Source organism: Oncorhynchus keta, chromosome 35 (assembly GCF_023373465.1).
Source record: "Oncorhynchus keta strain PuntledgeMale-10-30-2019 chromosome 35, Oket_V2, whole genome shotgun sequence".
In the NCBI taxonomy this organism is placed as follows: Eukaryota; Metazoa; Chordata; class Actinopteri; order Salmoniformes; family Salmonidae; genus Oncorhynchus; species Oncorhynchus keta.
The window spans coordinates 60,309,973-60,333,441 of NC_068455.1; the positions used below are offsets into that span (position 1 = coordinate 60,309,973).

The following is a 23,469-nucleotide window of genomic DNA, read 5'->3' on the forward strand; positions in this document are numbered from 1 at the left end:
GCAAACAGGCCAAGGTTTGAGAGCTCACGCAGGCACACACACAGACACTTAGTTCTGTTATGCTGCTTGAAAATATTTTAGGATTGCCAGAGAGTTGCAACTAAAACATGTGAAGATGCAACTTTGAAAGGGAGCGATAACACATCTTGCTTAAAGGCCTGCTACTGGGAAAACTATCAAATTAAAACAACTCTAAAATCTCTTATTCTTACTCTGCTTTGGGAAACAAACATATGATGGCTTTTATGTTGACCAAAGGAGAAAAAACACCACAGTTGAAAATGTCTAGTTGGAACCGCTGTCAGCATGTATTGTCCATGTCAATTAAGGTTGTGACTTGTCATTACAATGTTTGACCGAGACTGTGTCTCTCGTTTCAGACGCTTCGACATATGCACATTTTCTGTTCAACGCGTTTGACACGGATAAAGATGGATCTGTGAGTTTTGAGGTGAGCTAATGTGTCCTTGACAATTCATCACTGACTGACGTCACTCTCTAAAGTATAATGGCGTTGATACATTTTACATTAGAGATTTGGTTCTATAGTGTCAAAGTTGATGCATGTGTGTTAATGCTGGGCAAGAACAAGAGCCTGCAGGTCTCCAGGAAAAGGATTGACAGACACTAGTCCATACCTTTTTTTAGTTTATATTTAACCCAGGAATGTTCCATTTATATATCTCTTTTTTTTTAACATTAAAGGTTTTAATATATAATATACAGTTGTGGAGATTCCTTATATACAGTATACCAGTCTCTGATGAGATACTCAAGTTGGTCTTCTCAGTCCTCAACAATTGTTTACAGACAGATTATTCCAATTATAATTCACTGTATCACAATTCCAGTGGGTCAGAAGTTTACATACACTGAGTTGACAGTGCCTTTAAACAGCTTGGAAAATTCCAGAAAATTATGTCATGGCTTTAGAAGCTTCTGATAGGATCATTTACATAATTTGAGTCAATTGGAGGTGTACCTGTGGATGTATTTCAAGGCCTCAGAAAAAGACCACAGAAAAAAAAATTGTAGACCTCCACAAGTCTGGTTCCTCCTTGGGAGCAATTTTCAAACGCCTGAAGGTACCATGTTCATCTGTACAAACAATAGTATGCAAGTATAAACACCATGGGACCACGCAGCCGTCATACCGCTCAGGAAGGAGACGTGTTCTGTCTCCTAGAGATGAACATACTTTGGTGCGAAAAGTGCAAATCAATCCCAGAACAAACGTTGATGGAAGAAACAGGTACACACAGGTATAAAAGTATCTATATACACAGTAAAACGAGTCCTATATCGACATAACTTGAAAGGCCGCTCAACAAGGAAGAAGCCACTGCTCCAAAACCACTATTAAAAAGGCAGACTACGGTTTGCAACTGGACATGGGGACAAAGATCGTACTTTTTGGAGAAATGCCCTCGGGTCTGATGAAACAAAAATAGAACTGTTTGGCCATAATGACCATCGTTATGTTTGGAGGAAAAAGGGGGAGGCTTGCAACCCGAAGAACACCATCCCAACTGTGAAGCATAGGGGTGGCAGCATCAGTGGTGATCCTAACTGACCTAAAACAGGAAATTTTTACGAGGATTAAATGTCAGGAATTGTGAAAAACTTGAGTTTAAATGTATTTGGCTAAGGTGTATGTAAACTTCTGACTTCAACTGTATATATATATATATATATATATATATATATATATATATATATATATATATATATATGGTAATCCCCCTCAGCATACATATAATTAACATTAAGGAAGAGTATAGGTTTACGTATTACAACAGACATGTTGTCATTGCTCTACACCGTAGTTATCTGGTGTTAATAAACACTGGTACCTTCTGTCCCATAGTACTGGATAACCCTCAAGCCTATTTCATTGGGATCCTAAAAAAAAACTCTACAAATCAAATCATATGCATTCTTTTATATTTAAGTTTCAGCACTTCAAGGATATAATGTTCTCTTTGTTCAATTGTTGCTTTTTGGGAAGAATATTGTTGGGAAGAATGATACCAATGAATGAATTATGTCTTTTTAGACTAGATATGGTAATCAAACTAAGTTCAATTCAAGTTCATTCTTTCTACATGAATATACTTTTGCGTATGTTGGATGTACCAGTATCATATCAATCCATTCAGGTTTAGCTGATGTTTGAGATATTCTTGGTACAATTGTATCGTGTTTGTATAAGTGCAAAGGTCTAATGGGTTGTGTTTCTACTGCAGGACTTTGTCATGGGCCTCTCTATCCTGCTCCGAGGCTCAGTCCAGGAGAAGCTCAACTGGGCCTTTAATCTGTATGATATTAATAAGGATGGCTATATTACTAAGGAGGTACTTACCATTAATGTCGCAACTTGCTGTCAACGATGATGTTGATATGGTTAGATGATTGAACAGAGTGAATCATATATTGATTTCTTTAAATACGAATAAAAGGGATAACCATACTGCTCTAATAATTGTAACGTGTTGTATGAGAGATGACCTACTGTATGTAGATATAAAGCATGCCGTCTGTTGAATACTGGACAACCAGTCTAATGATATGTAAAGAACGATCGCCTACTTTGTCAATGTTTCATAGTATGATACCCTGAAAGTCGGCTATTGCATAAAGTACTTGTCAACATTTCCGTTATCTTATTAACTCTCCGGTTTAAAGGAAATGCTTGACATCATGAAGGCCATCTATGACATGATGGGGAAATGCACATATCCCCTACTCAAAGACGATACGCCTCGGCAACACGTGGAGATATTTTTTCAGGTATGTTTTTTATTTTTAAGTTCCGTACATTGTTGCCAAAATGTGCATATGATATTCACCATTAGCAGCATTTATTGTATGGACCCATAGTCCAATGCTTGTCATATTTAGATACAAATAACCCCAAAGTACAGTGACATTTGTTGTGTGGAATGAAAGGAACAGTTGACCATCTTTTCAGTTTATTTCTGTCTATACTGTTACATCATATTGCGTTGAATTCTCAACATCTCCTTCCTGACCAACAGAAGATGGATAAAAACAAGGATGGAGTTGTAACCATAGATGAGTTTATTGACTGCTGCCAAAATGTGAGTTATTTCTGCCTTCTTTTCTGCAATCGCATCATATGTTTTGCACAATGCAGTATTTAGTACCTCTGGTATTCACATAAGTGTTGTCGGTGAAGTAGGGACATATCTCTAAAATGTATGTTTATCCACCAGGATGAGAACATCATGAGATCGATGCAGCTCTTTGATAACGTCATTTAACTTGTGGCTGACGTGGAGAGCTCTGGACCGGACTATCGACAGACGCTATTCTATCAACTGTACGCTGTTCAGACAAACATAAGGAAGTAATGTCTCACGGCAAATACAGTATAGATGTAACGGTATGAAACATTCTGGAATAACTGCAAAAAAAGCATTGATGTTTTCCAATCTTACCTTTTTCAATTTGAGTTTTGTGGTTTGATTGAGTAAATTGAACTCTTCAAACCTGCGCAGTCAGTATTTATCTGCAGTACAGGAAACCCAGCTGTGTTAGACTTTGCCACTGCCTTTGAACAGATGGACAACAACGAGTTTGAAAGGTGAGCGGTTTTCCACCCACCATGGTCCATCCTTTGCTCTCCCAGGACCCAGATAAAATATAGACTAAACATTGTACCATTTCAAAAAATATATATGTATATACTATCTGAGGACTGTTCAACTTTGTTCATGTTTACTTGCCAACTAGAATGAGACAATGCACTCCACATTGCATTTGATGAGTCTGGACAGTATCCTTAGAAGCACACAGGTTGGTGTTACTTACCTTGGGTCTACGCATAGGAGAAATGACCGTCTTGTCACAAGATTATGCTGCTTCTAAATGTATTTTGTGACCCTACATGTGTGTATTTACCTGTTTTGAGATGTTTCCTGTCGACATGTTTCCATTCATGTTTCGAATCACTATTTTGTGGTATGTTTGATTTTATTTATATAATATGGTAGTCAGTGTACAAAGGGATAGTCAGATGTTCAATATTAAGCAGAAGCTAATTCTTGGGTTGAATTTACGGTCTTCTTGGGTATGTAATGTATATTGATCACTGTCTTATAAAGAGGATCACTGGGATGAAGTTATACAAGTAAATCTGATCTCTTGTCACCTTTAGTTTTGTAAATATATATCCCTGTCCAGAAACAACCCCTAGCCCCAACTTTCTAGGCGATTGCAGAGATATGGGAGGATTGGACAGGTGTAATCAATATGGCGATAATTCCACTCGGCCTGTCAGAAGGCAAGGTGGAGTTATAACCTACTTCACTTTGTATCTATCCATACCTTTCAAGCCTTGTTTACACTGCAGGCCTTCACACTGCTCAAATCAGTTTTGTTTTTAAAATCCATTTTGGAACATTGACTGTCTAAACAGTAGGTTACAAGTGACCAAATCGGATTTGTGTGTTCAGACAGCAGTCATTTGCTGGTTGTCATAGTAATGACGGGTGTGTGCACAGTGGTGTAGGCTGATTGGTGGTGGTGCTCGTGCTTCTCTGAAGTTAAGGGGACAACAATGTCTGCCATGGAAGTTTCCCAGTTGCTTTGAATGTTCAAACACTTTTAAGGATAAGATGATCCAAGGATAAGATTATCCAACTTTCAAAACAAGTGGTAGCTGTTTAGCTTTCACTAATGTGTTTAAACAAACTAGTTACCTACATGTTCTTGTTAAACTGGCAACAAGCTAGCAAGCAACAATATATGCCAACTAAGTCTAAAAACCACACGAGGGAAATCAGATTTGACCATTCAACCCAATTAGAATGGCCAGGCATCAAACCACCTACAAGTTAATTGAGGGTCTAGATTTTGTTGCTGGATAGAGGTTGCTTCTGGATGAGGTCTGGGTTTTCTTTCCTCTTGTTAGGGGCATGTGTCCAGGTTCTTTGCATAATGAAGACTGATTGGCCGTGGCTGTCTCTGATTAGAGCCCCAAATGTGGGCAGGCACAGAGCATGCTGGGCAGCAGATGGGGCCTCACCCTCCCCAATCTCACTCACAGGTGGTTCCAAAAACCCTACTATTTAGTCCTCCTATCTAAAAGGTTGGTACGAGCAAGGTAGTATCTGCACAATTCATTTTTCTTGCCTTAATTGGCAATTCCTTATGTATCCATTGGAATATGTTCTGATGTCCATATGATTAAGCAAAGTCTAGGACAATAACTTGTTTGTGTACCTAACTTGATCTTATTTGACCAATGATTTTGTTCAGCTGGCTAATTATCTCCTAAACATATGGGTCAAGTTAAGCAGGGCACAGAAAAGCCTGCAATGAAAAACAAGTTATATTTGGACAAGTTCAGGTATAGCTTCTACAAATCCAAGAGTGGAAGACTCCTTCCTCTCTCTCTCTCGTCTCTAACATGAAGGCTCACTTATTGTGAACAGTCCAATCACAAGTCAGAATGTTGAATAAACTTAATTTGAACGTACTTTACCTGTTGTCCGCTGATTTTTGTCCTTTTATGTCATCTGAGACAAAATATCCACCGAGTAGCATTATTTACCCGACTTTCAGTACGCTGGTGTATATCGGTATGTATTTTCAATGCTGACGCAATTTGCATGCAACTTGCACAAAATGTCAACAATGGCCGAGCTTAACCGAAGTGCAGACTGAATGTTGTCCCAAACTAATTTCACAAGCACTTCCAGCTGATTGCAGGGAACAGGCTTTAGTCGACTACATTCGGTTACATTTGGCTATTGTTCACATATTGTGCGTCACGTGAAATGCGTCAGGAGGTGGAAAATACAAGCGACCGAACCTACCGGCGCAGCAAAAAGTCAGGTAAACAATACTTTCCTATGGACATTTGATCGCCACTACCTTCCAGCGAAAGGACCAACAGCACGGACAACCGGTAAAGTAACTTAGTTTGTAGAGACTATTGCATATTTTTAACAGCGACTTTTTTTCAGACTGATTATCCATGGCGTAACCATGATAAGTCTGATATTTAGGCAAGTTCAGGTACCACCTGTCATCTCGAAACATTTTCTCCTTACTGAATATGTCACTGGGAAAACAAGTTCCCTAATGATAAAGTGGCTTATGCCATTCTGTTATTCAACCTTACATCCTAATGTATTTAAATCGATCATTATAGCATGAGGGTAGTAATTGGGTTCTATGATTTCTGATTTTATGCACTCAAACTCTGATCTTGGAGAATTTGACTGCATCAGAAAAAAGCCTGTTAAAATGAATCAACTATAATTTCTCATGTTTTTTTTAACACTTCTGTACTGAATGTTAATTTGCTTGTGCCTACCAAATGATACCTTCAACTTTAGCACTATGACAGACACTTTGGGATGGATATAAATGTACAGAATGGGTATCTGGAGGAAAGGTGGGAGGGTCATGCTTTTTCAATTTCAATCAAGGGGAGGGTTTAGTATTTTATTTAGTGGGGTGGGTCATGTAATTTGTAATTGATGAAATGTCTATATTTCTCAGTATTTTAGAATGAGTTGCTAATTAGGCTATAGATTGATGTGTGCCGGTTGCAGCCCCTCACCTCTGATTCTCCGCTGGGCGCGCAATATCAAGTGTGCCTATAGGGTATTTAGTGTGGTCTCAATCAAATGATCCATAGCCTTTTGTCTATGAAGTGCATGTTCGGAGAAGCACAGAAAAAAAGTTATATTTCAAAGATAGCTGCTGGGATGGTGTAAATAATACTAGGCTGCATTACACACTGCAATGGATATTCCAACAATGAGCCCCGGCCTGCTCTGATCTTGCTGATCAAAAAACTATTGTGTGCTGCTTAACCAGTTGCTGTATACTGCATACAGTGCCTTCAGAAAATATTCAGATCCCTTGACTTTTTTCCACATTTTATGTTACAGCCTTATTCTAAAATGGATTGAATTATTTTTCTCATCAAAATAAACACAATACCCCATAATGATAAAGCGAAAACAGGTTTTTAGAAATTCTTGCAAATGTACACCGCTCAAAAAAATAAAGGGAACACTAAAATAACACATCCTAGATCTGAATGAATGAAATATTCTTATTAAATACTTTTTTTCTTTACATAGTTGAATGTGCTGACAACAAAATCACACAAATTATCAATAAAAATCAAATTTATCAACCCATGGAGGTCTGAATTTGGAGTCACACTCAAAATGAAAGTGGAAAACCACACTATAGGCTGATCCAACTTTGCTGTAATGTCCTTAAAACAAGTCATAATGAGGCTCAGTAGTGTGTGTGGCCTTCACGTGCCTGTATGACCTCCCTACAATGCCTGGGCATACTCCTGATGAGGTGGCGGATGGTCTCCTGAGGGATCTCCTCCCAGACCTGGACTAAAGCATCCGCTAACTCCTGGACAGTCTGTGGTGCAACGTGGCGTTGGTGGATGGAGCGAGACATAATGTCCCAGATGTGCTCAATTGGATTCCGGTCTGGTGAATGGACGGGCCAGTCCATAGCATCAATGCCTTCCTCTTGCAGGAACTGCTGACACACTCCAGCCACATGAGGTCTAGCATTGTCTTGCATTATCAGGAACCCAGGGCCAACCGCACCAACATATGTTCTCACAAGGGGTCTGAGGATCTCATGTGGCAGTCAGGCTACCTCTGGGAAGCACATGGAGGGCTGTGCGGACTCCAAAGAAATGCCACCCCACACCATGACTGACCCACCGCCAAACCAGTCATGCTGGAGGATGTTACAGGCAGCAGAACGTTCTCCACGGCGTCTCCAGACTCTGTCACGTGCTCAGTGTGAACCTGCTTTCATCTGTGAAGAGCACAGGGCGCCAGTGGCGAATTTGCCAATCTTGGTGTTCTCTGGCAAATGCCAAATGTCCTGCACGGTGTTGGGCTGTATGTAAGCACAACCCCCAGCTGTGGACGTCGGGCCCTCATACCACCCTCATGGAGTCTGTTTCTGACCGTTTGAGCAGACACATGCACATTTGTGGCTTGCTGGAGGTCGATTTGCAGGGCTCTGGCAGTGCTCCTCCTTGCACAAAGGCGGAGGTAGCGGTCCTGCTGCTGGGTTGTTTCCCTCCTTACGGCCTCCTCCACATCTCCTGATGTACTGGCCTGTCTCCTGGTAGCATCTCCATGCTCTGGACACTACGCTGACAGACACAGCAAACCTTCTTGCCACAGCTCGCATTGATGTCCCATCCTGGATGAGCTGCACTACCTGAGCCACTTGTGTGGGTTGTAGACTCCGTCTCATGCTACAACTAGAGTGAAAGCACCGCCAACATTCAAAAGTGACCAAAACATCAGCCAGGAAGCATAGGAACTGAGAAGTGGTCTGTGGCTATCACCTGCAGAACCACTCCTTTATTGGGGGTGTCTTGCTAATTGCCTGTAATTTCCACAACAGCATGTGAAATTTGTCAATCAGTGTTGCTTCCTAAGTGGGCAGTTTGATTTCACAGAAGTGTGATTGACTTGAAGTTACATTGTTGTTTAAGTGTTCCCTTTATTTTTTTGAGCAGTGTATTTAAAAAAAAAAAAACATACCTTATTTACGTAAGTATTCAGACCCTTTGCTATGAGACTCAATTGAGCTCAGGTGCATCTCGTTTCCATTGATCATCTTTGAGATGTTTCTACAACTTGGAGTCCACCTGTGGAAAATTTAATTGATTTGGAAAGGCACACACCTGTCTATATAAGGTTCCACAGTTGACTTTGAATCTCAGAGCAAAAACCAAGCCATGAGGTCAAAGGAATTGTCCATAGAGCTCCAATACAGGATTGTGTCGAGGCACAGATCTGGGAAAGGTACCAAAACATTTCTGCAGCATTGAAGGTCCCCAACAACAGACGCTTCCATCACTCTTAAATGGAAGAAGTTTGAAACCACCAAGACTCTTCCTAGAGTTGGCCGCCCAGTCAAATTGAGCAATCGGGGAGAGAGGGCCTTGGTCAGGGAGGTGACCAAGAATCCGATGGTCACTCTGACAGAGCTCCAGAGTTCCAGAACCTTCCAGAAGGACAACCATCTCTGCAGCACTCCACCAATTAAGCGTTTATGGTAGAGTGGCCAGATGGAAGACACTCCTCAGTAAAAGGCATATGACAGCCCGCTTGAGTTTGCCAACAGGCACCTAAAGAACTCTGACCATGAGAAACAAGATTCTCTGGTCTGATGAAACCAAGATTGAACTCTTTGGCCTGAATGCCAAGCGTCACGCTGTGGGGATGTTTTTCAGCGGCAGGGACTGGGAGACGAGGGAAAGATGAACAGAGCAAAGTACAGAACGACCCTTGATGAAAACCTGCTCCGGAGCACTCAGGACCTCTGACTAGGATGAAGGTTCACCTTCCAACAGGACAACAACCATAAGAACACAGTTGAGACAATGCAGGAGTGGCTTCGGGACAAGTCTCTGAATGTCCTTGATTGGTCCAGCCAGAGCCTGGACTTTAACCCGATCGAACATCAGTGAAAATAGCTGTGTAGCGATGCTCCCAATCCAAACTGACAGAGCTTGAGAGGATCTGCACAGAATAATGGGGGTAACTGCCCAAATACAGGTGTGCCAAGCATGTAGTGTCATACCCAAGAAAACTCAAGGCTGTAATTGCTGCCAAAGGTGCTTCAACAAAGTACTGAGTTAATTTTCCCCATAGGTCTACTCTGGGGTGGAACGGTAGGCCTAACTTTTGAAAGTACCATGCTCAGATTCATAATGACGTCTCAAATATAATTATTTGCAAACAAGGCACACTGATTTGGTATTGGAGAAATAGGATAAGATGAACACAGGCCTATCTCTGTCCATTCTTAGCCTGTAATTTGTGTGGTATTCAAATATTCTGTTAATATGTAAAATGATGCAGAATTGCATAATGTTTATAAAAGACCAATTTTCTTGGACCTGCAAATACAATGATCGATTCCGGCAATGCTTTTACAATGGAGATCTTTCAATCCCTACTCTTGTCGACGGTGGTCTGCAAACCCACAACCTGGCCGCGGTCCTGTGTGCTATCAAAATTCCTGCATTGCCATGTAACACTTACAGGATGAAGAACAGTTTCTAAAACTGCATATCTAAACCTCTGGTCTGTCCAAAAAAGTGAGGGTAAACGGTAGAGATGGTCTTTACCCACTTTGTTTTAATTATTATTTTGGGTATAGGGGAGGGTCACTTTTTTCAAGGGAGGATTTAGCTCAAATATATTTTGGTGAAGGGAAGGCCATCACTTTCATTTGAGAGTCCAGATTTTCTCCATGTAACCTTTATTATAAATTTTAAAAATTCACTCTTATTTTTTATTTAACCTTTATTTAACCAGGTAGGCTAGTTGAGAACAAGTTATCATTTGCAACTGCGACCTGGCCAAGATAAAGCATAGCAGTGTGAACAGACAACACAGAGTTACACATGGAGTAAACAATTAACAAGTCAATAACACAGTAGAAAAAAGGGAGTCTTTTTTTCTACTGTGTTATTGACTTGTTAATTGTTTACTCCATGTGTAACTCTGTGTTGTCTGTTCACACTGCTATGCTTTATCTTGGCCAGGTCGCAGTTGCAACACAGTAGAAAAAAAGGGGAGTCCATATACATTGTGTGCAAAAGGCATGAGGAGGTAGGCGAATAATTACAATTTTGCAGATTAACACTGGAGTGATAAATGATCAGATGGTCATGTACAGGTAGATATATTGGTGTGCAAAAGAGCAGAAAAGTAAATAAATAAAAACAGTATGGGGATGAGGTAGGTAAAAATGGGTGGGCTATTTACAGATAGACTATGTACAGCTGCAGCGATCGGTTAGCTGCTCAGATAGCAGATATTTGAAGTTGGTGAGGGAGATAAAAGTCTCCAACTTCAGCGATTTTGCAATTCGTTCCAGTCACAGGCAGCAGAGTACTGGAACGAAAGGCGGCCAAATGAGGTGTTGGCTTTAGGGATAATCAGTGAGATGCACCTGCTGGAGAGCATGCTACGGATGGGTGTTGCCATCGTGACCAGTGAACTGAGATAAGGCGGAGCTTTACCTAGCATGGACTTGTAGATGACCTGGAGCCAGTGGGTCTGGCGACGAATATGTAGCGACGGCCTGCCGACTAGAGCATACAAGTCGCAGTGGTGGGTGGTATAAGGTGCTTTAGTGACAAAACGGATGGCACTGTGATAAACTGCATCCAGTTTGCTGAGTAGAGTGTTGGAAGCAATTTTGTAGATGACATCGCCGAAGTCGAGGATCGGTAGGATAGTCAGTTTTACTAGGGTAAGTTTGGCGGCGTGAGTGAAGGAGGCTTTGTTGCGGAATAGAAAGCCGACTCTTGATTTGATTTTCGATTGGACATGTTTGATATGAGTCTGGAAGGCGAGTTTACAGTCTAGCCAGACACCTAGGTACTTATAGATGTCCACATATTCAAGGTCGGAACCATCCAGGGTGGTGATGCTGGTCAGGCGTGCGGGTGCAGGCAGCGAACGGTTGAAAAGCATGCATTTGGTTTTACTAGCGTTTAAGAGCAGTTGGAGGCCACGGAAGGAGTGTTGTATGGCATTGAAGCTCGTTTGGAGGTTAGATAGCACAGTGTCCAAGGACGGGCCGGAAGTATATAGAATGGTGTCGTCTGCGTAGAGGTGGATCAGGGAATCGCCCGCAGCAAGAGCAACATCATTGATATATACAGAGAAAAGAGTCGGCCCGAGAATTGAACCCTGTGTCACCCCCATAGAGACTGCCAGAGGACCGGACAGCATGCCCTCCGATTTGACACACTGAACTCTGTCTGCAAAGTAATTGGTGAACCAAGCAAGGCAGTCATCCGAAAAACCGAGGCTACTGCGTCTGCCGATAAGAATATGGTGATTGACAGAGTCGAAAGCCTTGGCAAGGTCGATGAAGACGGCTGCACAGTACTGTCTTTTATCGATGGCGGTTATATCGTTTAGTACCTTGAGCGTGGCTGATGTGCACCCGTGACCGGCTCGGAAACCAGATTGCACAGCGGAGAAGGTACGGTGGGATTCGAGATGGTCAGTGACCTGTTTGTTGACTTGGCTTTCGAAGACCTTAGATAGGCAGGGCAGGATGGATATAGGTCTGTAACAGTTTGGGTCCAGGGTGTCTCCCCCTTTGAAGAGGGGGATGACTGCGGCAGCTTTCAATCCTTGGGGATCTCAGACGATATGAAAGAGAGGTTGAACAGGCTGGTAATAGGGGTTGCGACAATGGTGGCGGATAGTTTCAGAAGTAGAGGGTCCAGATTGTCAAGCCCAGCTGATTTGTACGGGTCCAGGTTTTGCAGCTCTTTCAGAACATCTGCTATCTGGATTTGGGTAAAGGGAGAACCTGGAGAGGCTTGGGCGAGTAGCTGTTGGCCAAGGTTGGAGTAGCCTGGCGGAAGGCATGGCCAGCCGTTGAGAAATGCTTGTTGAAGTTTTCGATAATCATGGATTTATCGGTGGTGACCGTGTTACCTAGCCTCAGTGCAGTGGGCAGCTGGGAGGAGGTGCTCTTGTACTCCATGGACTTCAGTGTCCCAGAACTTTTGGAGTTGGAGCTACAGGATGCAAACTTCTGCCTGAAGAAGCTGGCCTTAGCTTTCCTGACTGACTGCGTGTATTGGTTCCTGACTTCCCTGAACAGTTGCATATCACGGGGACTATTCGATGCTATTGCAGTCCGCCACGGGATGTTGCACAAAGGCGGAGGTAGCGGTCCTGCTGCTGGGTTGTTTCCCTCCTTACGGCCTCCTCCACATCTCCTGATGTACTGGCCTGTCTCCTGGTAGCATCTCCATGCTCTGGACACTACGCTGACAGACACAGCAAACCTTCTTGCCACAGCTCGCATTGATGTCCCATCCTGGATGAGCTGCACTACCTGAGCCACTTGTGTGGGTTGTAGACTCCGTCTCATGCTACAACTAGAGTGAAAGCACCGCCAACATTCAAAAGTGACCAAAACATCAGCCAGGAAGCATAGGAACTGAGAAGTGGTCTGTGGCTATCACCTGCAGAACCACTCCTTTATTGGGGGTGTCTTGCTAATTGCCTGTAATTTCCACAACAGCATGTGAAATTTGTCAATCAGTGTTGCTTCCTAAGTGGGCAGTTTGATTTCACAGAAGTGTGATTGACTTGAAGTTACATTGTTGTTTAAGTGTTCCCTTTATTTTTTTGAGCAGTGTATTTAAAAAAAAAAAAAAAAAACATACCTTATTTACGTAAGTATTCAGACCCTTTGCTATGAGACTCAATTGAGCTCAGGTGCATCTCGTTTCCATTGATCATCTTTGAGATGTTTCTACAACTTGGAGTCCACCTGTGGAAAATTTAATTGATTTGGAAAGGCACACACCTGTCTATATAAGGTTCCACAGTTGACTTTGAATCTCAGAGCAAAAACCAAGCCATGAGGTCAAAGGAATTGTCCATAGAGCTCCAATACAGGATTGTGTCGAGGCACAGATCTGGGAAAGGTACCAAAACATTTCTGCAGCATTGAAGGTCCCCAACAACAGACGCTTCCATCACTCTTAAATGGAAGAAGTTTGAAACCACCAAGACTCTTCCTAGAGTTGGCCGCCCAGTCAAATTGAGCAATCGGGGGAGAAGGGCCTTGGTCAGGGAGGTGACCAAGAATCCGATGGTCACTCTGACAGAGCTCCAGAGTTCCAGAACCTTCCAGAAGGACAACCATCTCTGCAGCACTCCACCAATTAAGCGTTTATGGTAGAGTGGCCAGATGGAAGACACTCCTCAGTAAAAGGCATATGACAGCCCGCTTGGAGTTTGCCAACAGGCACCTAAAGAACTCTGACCATGAGAAACAAGATTCTCTGGTCTGATGAAACCAAGATTGAACTCTTTGGCCTGAATGCCAAGCGTCACGCTGTGGGGATGTTTTTCAGCGGCAGGGACTGGGAGACGAGGGAAAGATGAACAGAGCAAAGTACAGAACGACCCTTGATGAAAACCTGCTCCGGAGCACTCAGGACCTCTGACTAGGATGAAGGTTCACCTTCCAACAGGACAACAACCATAAGCACACAGTTGAGACAATGCAGGAGTGGCTTCGGGACAAGTCTCTGAATGTCCTTGATTGGTCCAGCCAGAGCCTGGACTTTAACCCGATCGAACATCAGTGAAAATAGCTGTGTAGCGATGCTCCCAATCCAAACTGACAGAGCTTGAGAGGATCTGCACAGAATAATGGGGGTAACTGCCCAAATACAGGTGTGCCAAGCATGTAGTGTCATACCCAAGAAAACTCAAGGCTGTAATTGCTGCCAAAGGTGCTTCAACAAAGTACTGAGTTAATTTTCCCCATAGGTCTACTCTGGGGTGGAACGGTAGGCCTAACTTTTGAAAGTACCATGCTCAGATTCATAATGACGTCTCAAATATAATTATTTGCAAACAAGGCACACTGATTTGGTATTGGAGAAATAGGATAAGATGAACACAGGCCTATCTCTGTCCATTCTTAGCCTGTAATTTGTGTGGTATTCAAATATTCTGTTAATATGTAAAATGATGCAGAATTGCATAATGTTTATAAAAGACCAATTTTCTTGGACCTGCAAATACAATGATCGATTCCGGCAATGCTTTTACAATGGAGATCTTTCAATCCCTACTCTTGTCGACGGTGGTCTGCAAACCCACAACCTGGCCGCGGTCCTGTGTGCTATCAAAATTCCTGCATTGCCATGTAACACTTACAGGATGAAGAACAGTTTCTAAAACTGCATATCTAAACCTCTGGTCTGTCCAAAAAAGTGAGGGTAAACGGTAGAGATGGTCTTTACCCACTTTGTTTTAATTATTATTTTGGGTATAGGGGAGGGTCACTTTTTTCAAGGGAGGATTTAGCTCAAATATATTTTGGTGAAGGGAAGGCCATCACTTTCATTTGAGAGTCCAGATTTTCTCCATGTAACCTTTATTATAAATTTAAAAAATTCACTCTTATTTTTTTATTTAACCTTTATTTAACCAGGTAGGCTAGTTGAGAACAAGTTATCATTTGCAACTGCGACCTGGCCAAGATAAAGCATAGCAGTGTGAACAGACAACACAGAGTTACACATGGAGTAAACAATTAACAAGTCAATAACACAGTAGAAAAAAAGGGGAGTCTTTTTTTCTACTGTGTTATTGACTTGTTAATTGTTTACTCCATGTGTAACTCTGTGTTGTCTGTTCACACTGCTATGCTTTATCTTGGCCAGGTCGCAGTTGCAACACAGTAGAAAAAAAGGGGAGTCCATATACATTGTGTGCAAAAGGCATGAGGAGGTAGGCGAATAATTACAATTTTGCAGATTAACACTGGAGTGATAAATGATCAGATGGTCATGTACAGGTAGATATATTGGTGTGCAAAAGAGCAGAAAAGTAAATAAATAAAAACAGTATGGGGATGAGGTAGGTAAAAATGGGTGGGCTATTTACAGATAGACTATGTACAGCTGCAGCGATCGGTTAGCTGCTCAGATAGCAGATATTTGAAGTTGGTGAGGGAGATAAAAGTCTCCAACTTCAGCGATTTTTTGCAATTCGTTCCAGTCACAGGCAGCAGAGTACTGGAACGAAAGGCGGCCAAATGAGGTGTTGGCTTTAGGGATAATCAGTGAGATGCACCTGCTGGAGAGCATGCTACGGATGGGTGTTGCCATCGTGACCAGTGAACTGAGATAAGGCGGAGCTTTACCTAGCATGGACTTGTAGATGACCTGGAGCCAGTGGGTCTGGCGACGAATATGTAGCGACGGCCTGCCGACTAGAGCATACAAGTCGCAGTGGTGGGTGGTATAAGGTGCTTTAGTGACAAAACGGATGGCACTGTGATAAACTGCATCCAGTTTGCTGAGTAGAGTGTTGGAAGCAATTTTGTAGATGACATCGCCGAAGTCGAGGATCGGTAGGATAGTCAGTTTTACTAGGGTAAGTTTGGCGGCGTGAGTGAAGGAGGCTTTGTTGCGGAATAGAAAGCCGACTCTTGATTTGATTTTCGATTGGACATGTTTGATATGAGTCTGGAAGGCGAGTTTACAGTCTAGCCAGACACCTAGGTACTTATAGATGTCCACATATTCAAGGTCGGAACCATCCAGGGTGGTGATGCTGGTCAGGCGTGCGGGTGCAGGCAGCGAACGGTTGAAAAGCATGCATTTGGTTTTACTAGCGTTTAAGAGCAGTTGGAGGCCACGGAAGGAGTGTTGTATGGCATTGAAGCTCGTTTGGAGGTTAGATAGCACAGTGTCCAAGGACGGGCCGGAAGTATATAGAATGGTGTCGTCTGCGTAGAGGTGGATCAGGGAATCGCCCGCAGCAAGAGCAACATCATTGATATATACAGAGAAAAGAGTCGGCCCGAGAATTGAACCCTGTGTCACCCCCATAGAGACTGCCAGAGGACCGGACAGCATGCCCTCCGATTTGACACACTGAACTCTGTCTGCAAAGTAATTGGTGAACCAAGCAAGGCAGTCATCCGAAAAACCGAGGCTACTGCGTCTGCCGATAAGAATATGGTGATTGACAGAGTCGAAAGCCTTGGCAAGGTCGATGAAGACGGCTGCACAGTACTGTCTTTTATCGATGGCGGTTATGACCGGCTCGGAAACCAGATTGCACAGCGGAGAAGGTACGGTGGGATTCGAGATGGTCAGTGACCTGTTTGTTGACTTGGCTTTCGAAGACCTTAGATAGGCAGGGCAGGATGGATATAGGTCTGTAACAGTTTGGGTCCAGGGTGTCTCCCCCTTTGAAGAGGGGGATGACTGCGGCAGCTTTCCAATCCTTGGGGATCTCAGACGATATGAAAGAGAGGTTGAACAGGCTGGTAATAGGGGTTGCGACAATGGTGGCGGATAGTTTCAGAAGTAGAGGGTCCAGATTGTCAAGCCCAGCTGATTTGTACGGGTCCAGGTTTTGCAGCTCTTTCAGAACATCTGCTATCTGGATTTGGGTAAAGGGAGAACCTGGAGAGGCTTGGGCGAGTAGCTGTTGGCCAAGGTTGGAGTAGCCTGGCGGAAGGCATGGCCAGCCGTTGAGAAATGCTTGTTGAAGTTTTCGATAATCATGGATTTATCGGTGGTGACCGTGTTACCTAGCCTCAGTGCAGTGGGCAGCTGGGAGGAGGTGCTCTTGTACTCCATGGACTTCAGTGTCCCAGAACTTTTTGGAGTTGGAGCTACAGGATGCAAACTTCTGCCTGAAGAAGCTGGCCTTAGCTTTCCTGACTGACTGCGTGTATTGGTTCCTGACTTCCCTGAACAGTTGCATATCACGGGGACTATTCGATGCTATTGCAGTCCGCCACGGGATGTTTTTGTGCTGGTCGAGGGCAGTCAGGTCTGGAGTGAACCAAGGGCTGTATCTGTTCTTAGTTCTGCATTTTTTGAACGGAGCATGCTTATCTAAAATGGTGAGGAAGTTACTTTTAAAGAATGACCAGGCATCCTCAACTGACGGGATGAGGTCAATGTCCTTCCAGGATACCCGGGCCAGGTCGATTAGAAAGGCAGCCTGTGGTGAAAAAAATAATATAATGCTGCCACCTTCTGGTACTCTGAGCCTACCACTATTCATATAAACAAATCAAAATACATTTTATATTTGAGATTCTTCAACGTAGCCACCCTTTGCCTTGATGACAGCTTTGCACACTCTCAACCAGATTCATGAGGTAGTCACCTGGAATGCATTTTAATTAACAGGTGTAATTTCTTTGAGCCAATCAGTTGTGTTGTGACAAGGTAGGGGTGGTATACAGAAGATAGCCCTATTTGGTAAAAGACCAAGTCCATATTAAGACAAGAACACCTCAAATAAGCAAAAAGAAACGACAGCCCATCATTACTTTAAGACATGGTCAGTCAATCTGGAAAATGTCAAGAACTTTGAAAGTTTCTTCAAGTGCAATCGCAAAAACCATCAAGCGCTATGATGAAAATGTTTCATGAGGACCGCCACAGGGAAGGAAGACAGCTGCAGAGGATAAGTTCATTAGAGTTAACCACCTCAGATTGCAGCCCAAATAAGAGTTCAAGTAAAACACAGCTCAACAACTATTACGAGGAGACTGTGTGAATCAGGCCTTCATGGTCAAATTGCTGCAAAGAAACCACTATTAAAGGAGACCAATGAGAAGAGACTTGTTTGTGCGAAGACACACAAGCGATGGACATTAGATCGGTGGAAATGTGTCCTTTGGTCTGATTTGTCCAAATTATAGATTTTTGGTTCCAACCGCCGTGTCTTTGTGAGACGCAGAGTATGTGAACAGATCTCTGCATGTGTGATTCCCACCGTGATGCATGGAGGTTTGCTGGTGACACTGATTTATTTAGAATTCAAGGCACACTTAACCATCATGGCTACCACAACATTCTGCAACGATACGCCATCCCATCTGCTTTGCGCTTAGGACTATAATTTGTTTTTCAGCAGGACAATGACCCAAAACACACCTCCAGGCTGTGTAAGGGCTATTATTTCACCTTTATTTAACCAGGTAGGCTAGTTGAGAACAAGTTCTCATTTACAACTGCGACCTGGCCAAGATAAAGCATAGCAGTGTGAACAGACAGCAACACAGAGTTACACATGGAGTAAACAATAAACAAGTCAATAACACAATTTGAATTTTTTTAAATTAAAAAGTCTATATACATTGTGTGCAAAAGGAATGAGGTAGGTGAATAATTATAATTTAGCAGATTAACACTGGAGTGATAAATAATCAGATGGTCATGTGCAGGTAGAGATACTGGTGTGTAAAAGAGCAGAAAAGTAAATAAATAAAAACAGTATGGGGATGGAGGTAGGTAAATTGGGTGGGCTATTTACCGATGGACTATGTACAGCTGCAGCGATCGGTTAGCTGCTCAGATAGCAGATGTTTAAAGTTGGTGAGGGAGATAAGTCTCCAACTTCAACGATTTTTGCTATTCGTTCCAGTCACAGGCAGCAGAGAATATGAAGGAAAGGCGGCCAAATGAGGTGTTGGTTTTAGGGATGATCAGTGAGATACACCTGCTGGAGCGCGTGCTACGGGTGGGTGTTGCCATCGTGACCAGTGAACTGAGATAAGGTGGAGCTTTACCTAGCATGGACTTGTAGATGACCTGGAGCCAGTGGGTCTGGCGACGAATATGGAGTGAGGGCCAGCCGACTAGAGCATACAAGTCGCAGTGGTGGGTGGTATAAGGTGCTTTAGTAACAAAGTGGATGGCACTGTGATAAACTGCATCCAGTTTGCTGAGTAGAGTATTGGAAGCCATTTTGTAGATGACATCGCCGAAGTCGAGGATCGGTAGGATAGTCAGTTTTACTAGGGTAAGTTTGGCGGCGTGAGTGAAGGAGGCTTTGTTGCGGAATAGAAAGCCGACTCTTGATTTGATTTTGGATTGGAGATGTTTGATATGAGTCTGGAAGGAGAGTTTACAGTCTAGCCAGACACCTAGGTACTTATAGATGTCCACATATTCTAGGTCGGAACCATCCAGGGTGGTGATGCTAGTCGGGCGTGCGGGTGCAGGCAGCGAACGGTTGAAAAGCATGCATTTGGTTTTACTAGCGTTTAAGAGCAGTCAGAGGCCACGGAAGGAGTGTTGTATGGCATTGAAGCTATTTGACTAAGAGTGATGGATTCCTGCAACAGATGACCTGGCATCCCCAATCAGTTTAACACTTTTTTTGGTTACATGATTCTGTGTTATTTCATAGATTAGAGGTCTTCACTATTGTTCTACAACACAGAAAATATTAAAAATAAAGAAAAACCCTTGAATGAGTAGGTGTCAACCTTTGACTGGTACTGTGTGTGTGTGTGTGTATATAGAGAGAGAGAGAGATCAACTATTTATGTTCCTCTTTCACACCCCAACAATCTGCCATTTGCTACATCTTGGAAACTGCTTACCATCAATAGTGGATGTTTAATTTGTGTAGGGGGCCTAGCAGTGAGATATTAAGGACTTTAAGTATTGAGCTCACTGGGCATTTAATGCGCTCACCTAATTACACAGCGATTCAATTAAAGGCTCCGAATGTTCACGGGCCCCTGTGTTCTGATAGTGTGTGTGTGTGTAGTATGTTGTGCTGAAATGTTCTTTGGTTGACGAAATGACAAAATACAGTTTGTGATTTAGTATTCTATACCATACTACTTACTGTTGAATTACATGATTTTGTTACTAAACTTCTACACCAGACTAAACCAACTCAATTGTTAGTGAGAATCAGTGGAATTAAGTTTAAAAAACACACAACCTCTCAATCTTGATATAGTCAGGAATTTAATCAAAAACAAGAGATTTTTTAGATCAAAATGTACATGGCACACCACTCCAAGGCCCTTCCCTCAAACACATCCATTCCAGCCACACTTCTGTCTTTCCAGTTAAAACAGTAACGCCCCTGTGTTCCAGCGCTGCACCACAATTGTTAGGTACACAAATTACCTGAGATGTTTTCAATCTATTTGGTTTGTATGCAATCTATATCACACTGGAATAGAATAATGGCCTCTAGTATTTACTACCATAAAAACAATTGAATTAAGGCAGACGGTTAACTGGCACAGGAACAGTTCCCCCAAAACCTCCACGTCGCATACTAACACAACCATTGGTTCGCAGAGCACAATTCTTGACATAATATTAAAATGAATAACGGCAATAACTTGATAAAAACAAAACGGCATATAGTTCTATAACTGGAATGAATTAAGTGTGGAATGTTTAATTGCATCTTTACGGATAAATTGATTTTGGTTATTTCTCCTTTTTTACAGCAGTGAGTTGTCACTGGAATCAGCCTTGTATGAATTATCTTGCTAGCACATCCTCTACATTCCTGAGGGGAATGGCAAAAATAATGGATCCAATCACAAATGGTGGAGTGAATCATTAATTTAATAGCCACGGCACCAGTGTTCAGTCATTACAACCAGATGTTTATTCCAGTCCATGTAGCTAAATTACCATTTGGTGCTGTGACATTGTCAAAACTATTCCTTAATAATGAGAAATTGTGACAAACCTACAATTTTGGAAAGAATGCATATGTGCTTAAAACAGATGTTGGCAATTTAAATCGCACCAGAAAAACACAAAATAATTTAAATTTGGTTTGATCAATAGTGAAACATTGGCTACAAATGTAGCCAACCCTGTGGTCCTGATGTTCTGGACACCACAAAATTCATTTTACCATCATTGGCCCATTTACATAGAAATCAGTTAAATTGTTAATGTACATAAATTCAACAGACAAAGCAGTCAGACTGACACGTACAAGTACACGAAAATGTACAATGCAGACTGGAGCACAGATCCTGGTATACTGACAAAGAGCGAGCAGTAGCCCCATAGGTTTGTGTGGAATAAAGGGGTGTTGGAAAGGCAGCTCTGGAGTCAGAGGTGGTGTGGTCCTCTGGTTGTTTTGGTCCTAGCCCAGCTAGGTGATATCCACAGTGGGTGGTGTTAAGTGAGGACTTGTCTGATCTCACGGTGGACATAGCACAGGAAGTCCATGTAGGAGGCTCCACCGTGGAGCCCCTTGTCCTCTACCAGGTGCTGGCGGAACAAAATCTCAGACCGGTCCTTCTGCTTCACAATCATGAGCTATGGGGGGGGATAAAAATGGGGACATAGTCAGCTTATGACTTTTCACTCAACCTTGAGGGACAAAACTGTGCACTGGAGTAATACAGTCCTGCTGCTTGTTTCTCCCTGGCACTTAATTGATAAATAGTGAGAATATACAGCAAAAATATTTCACTACTCCTTACATTTGTTGACAATTGCTTACAGGCAAAACCTGGTAAGCTTGAGCAGCCTGTTGAATTTGATCTGTTATTGTGTCCAGGGTTTAAGACAGTTGTGGTCAATTTGGTTACATGTTTGTTTCCCAATTCAACGACCATTTTACAGAATATCTGTTTCTCTGTATACCCGTCGCAAGCCCCACTGGTTTTTGCTTATTTATTTAGGTCTCACACCCCCCCCCATCTGAGATATCTACTGCAGCCCTCATCCTCCACATACAACACCTGTTCTGCCAGTCACATTCTATTAAAGGTCCCCAAAGCGCACACATCCCTGGGTCGCTCATCTTTTCAGTTCGCCGCAGCTAGCGACGAACGAGCTGCAACAAACACTCAAACGGGACAGTTTTATCTCAATCATCTTCATTCATTCTTAAATCATGGACACTCTTACTGACAGTTGTGGCTGCTTTGTGTGATGTATTGTTGTCTCTACCTTCTTGCCCTTTGTGCCATTGTCTGTGCCCAATAATGTTTGTACCCTGTTTTGTGCTGCCATGTTGTCGTCTTGAGTCTCTCTTTGTGATGTGTGTTTTGTCCTTTATTAATATTTTTAATCCCAGCAGGTCTTTCGCCTTTTGGTAGGCCGTCATTGTAAATAAGAATTTGTTCTTAACCGACTTGCCTAGTTAAATAAATATCATTCTTTCATTATATCAAAGTAGTTTAGACATCCAGAGGAAAGTATGCATTGTAACAGTAACCAACATTGAATAGTGTACCTTCATGGAGCTGGGCCTCTGGTCAAGCAAGGAGTCAACGATGGAGCGCAACTTCTGAGACTGGGGGTTATCCAGCTCTGGTAGGGACCTCTGGAAAGCACACACATGAATATTAGTGATATGCTGTGCTTTCTACACAGTCTAAAATGAACTTTTCAACCATCTAAACTAATGGTATCTAAATAACTTCTGTGTTTCCAAACACCATCTTCTGTAGAGCTTGGGGTTAAGGAAGTTACTGTCCTCACCAGGTCAACGGGCACATGGGCGAGGGAGGGCACGTTGAAGATGCTCTGGATCATCTCTGGGGGGCAGGCCTGGCCCAGCCACAGGAAGAGGGAGCACCCATTCTCCAGCAGGAACATGCCGGCGTCTGTCAGGCGCTCTTCAGAGCAGCGCACCGGAGTTGGCACCACGTCACTGGCAACGTCCATGTTGTGCTGGAAGAAAAGGAATCGATGAAGGAATGCAGAGGCTGGAGAAATGAGCCTGACAAGTTAATTCCATCTTTCATTTAGGTCAGAGTGAGCGGTAATCCAGAGTTTGCAGCATATTATTAGGAGGACCATTCCACCCCTAATTATGCAATATTACAGTGTTTGGTGACATTGACACACAAATTAAAACCAAATTAATCACAAATGCCTGGCCACTTCCCAGCAAACACTGCAATTGAAGTGAAGGAGAACAACTGCCATTGTCTGAGACATTTGGTCACAATTACAAAGCATGTAATTATTCTGAGGGCAACTTATATATTTAAACTCAAACACACTTCTCAGAAGTCTTTCATGGACACCATTTACTGAGCTTTTCTTACCACAAAATGGCAGGTTTTGATAAAGTGCTGGGTAATTGTTTGTGCTGG

General features: G+C 42.8%; 2 protein-coding genes across 5 annotated transcripts in view; one reads left to right on the top strand and one right to left on the bottom strand.

Annotated features, from left to right (window-relative positions):
* kcnip4a (potassium voltage-gated channel interacting protein 4a) overlaps positions 1-8,427 on the top strand; it is a 250,518-nt gene extending 242,091 nt beyond the window's left edge. For all 4 annotated transcript variants that reach the window (XM_035753145.2, XM_035753144.2, XM_035753146.2 and 1 more), the window contains exons 4-8: positions 381-451; positions 2,247-2,354; positions 2,686-2,790; positions 3,039-3,101; positions 3,237-8,427. In XM_035753145.2, coding sequence (XP_035609038.1) covers positions 381-451; positions 2,247-2,354; positions 2,686-2,790; positions 3,039-3,101; positions 3,237-3,284 — 395 coding nt within the window. In that variant the 3' untranslated portion in view covers positions 3,285-8,427. The remainder of the gene's footprint in view (positions 1-380; positions 452-2,246; positions 2,355-2,685; positions 2,791-3,038; positions 3,102-3,236) is intronic.
* Positions 8,428-20,328: 11,901 nt separating this feature from the next.
* Positions 20,329-23,469, bottom strand: part of sec24d (SEC24 homolog D, COPII coat complex component) — a 28,862-nt gene continuing 25,721 nt past the window's right edge. The window contains exons 22-24 of the mRNA XM_035753147.2: positions 22,850-23,041; positions 22,602-22,691; positions 20,329-21,676 (exon numbers count right to left, since the gene is read on the bottom strand). Of these exons, the coding sequence (XP_035609040.1) occupies positions 21,536-21,676; positions 22,602-22,691; positions 22,850-23,041 (423 nt within the window). The 3' untranslated portion in view covers positions 20,329-21,535. The remainder of the gene's footprint in view (positions 21,677-22,601; positions 22,692-22,849; positions 23,042-23,469) is intronic.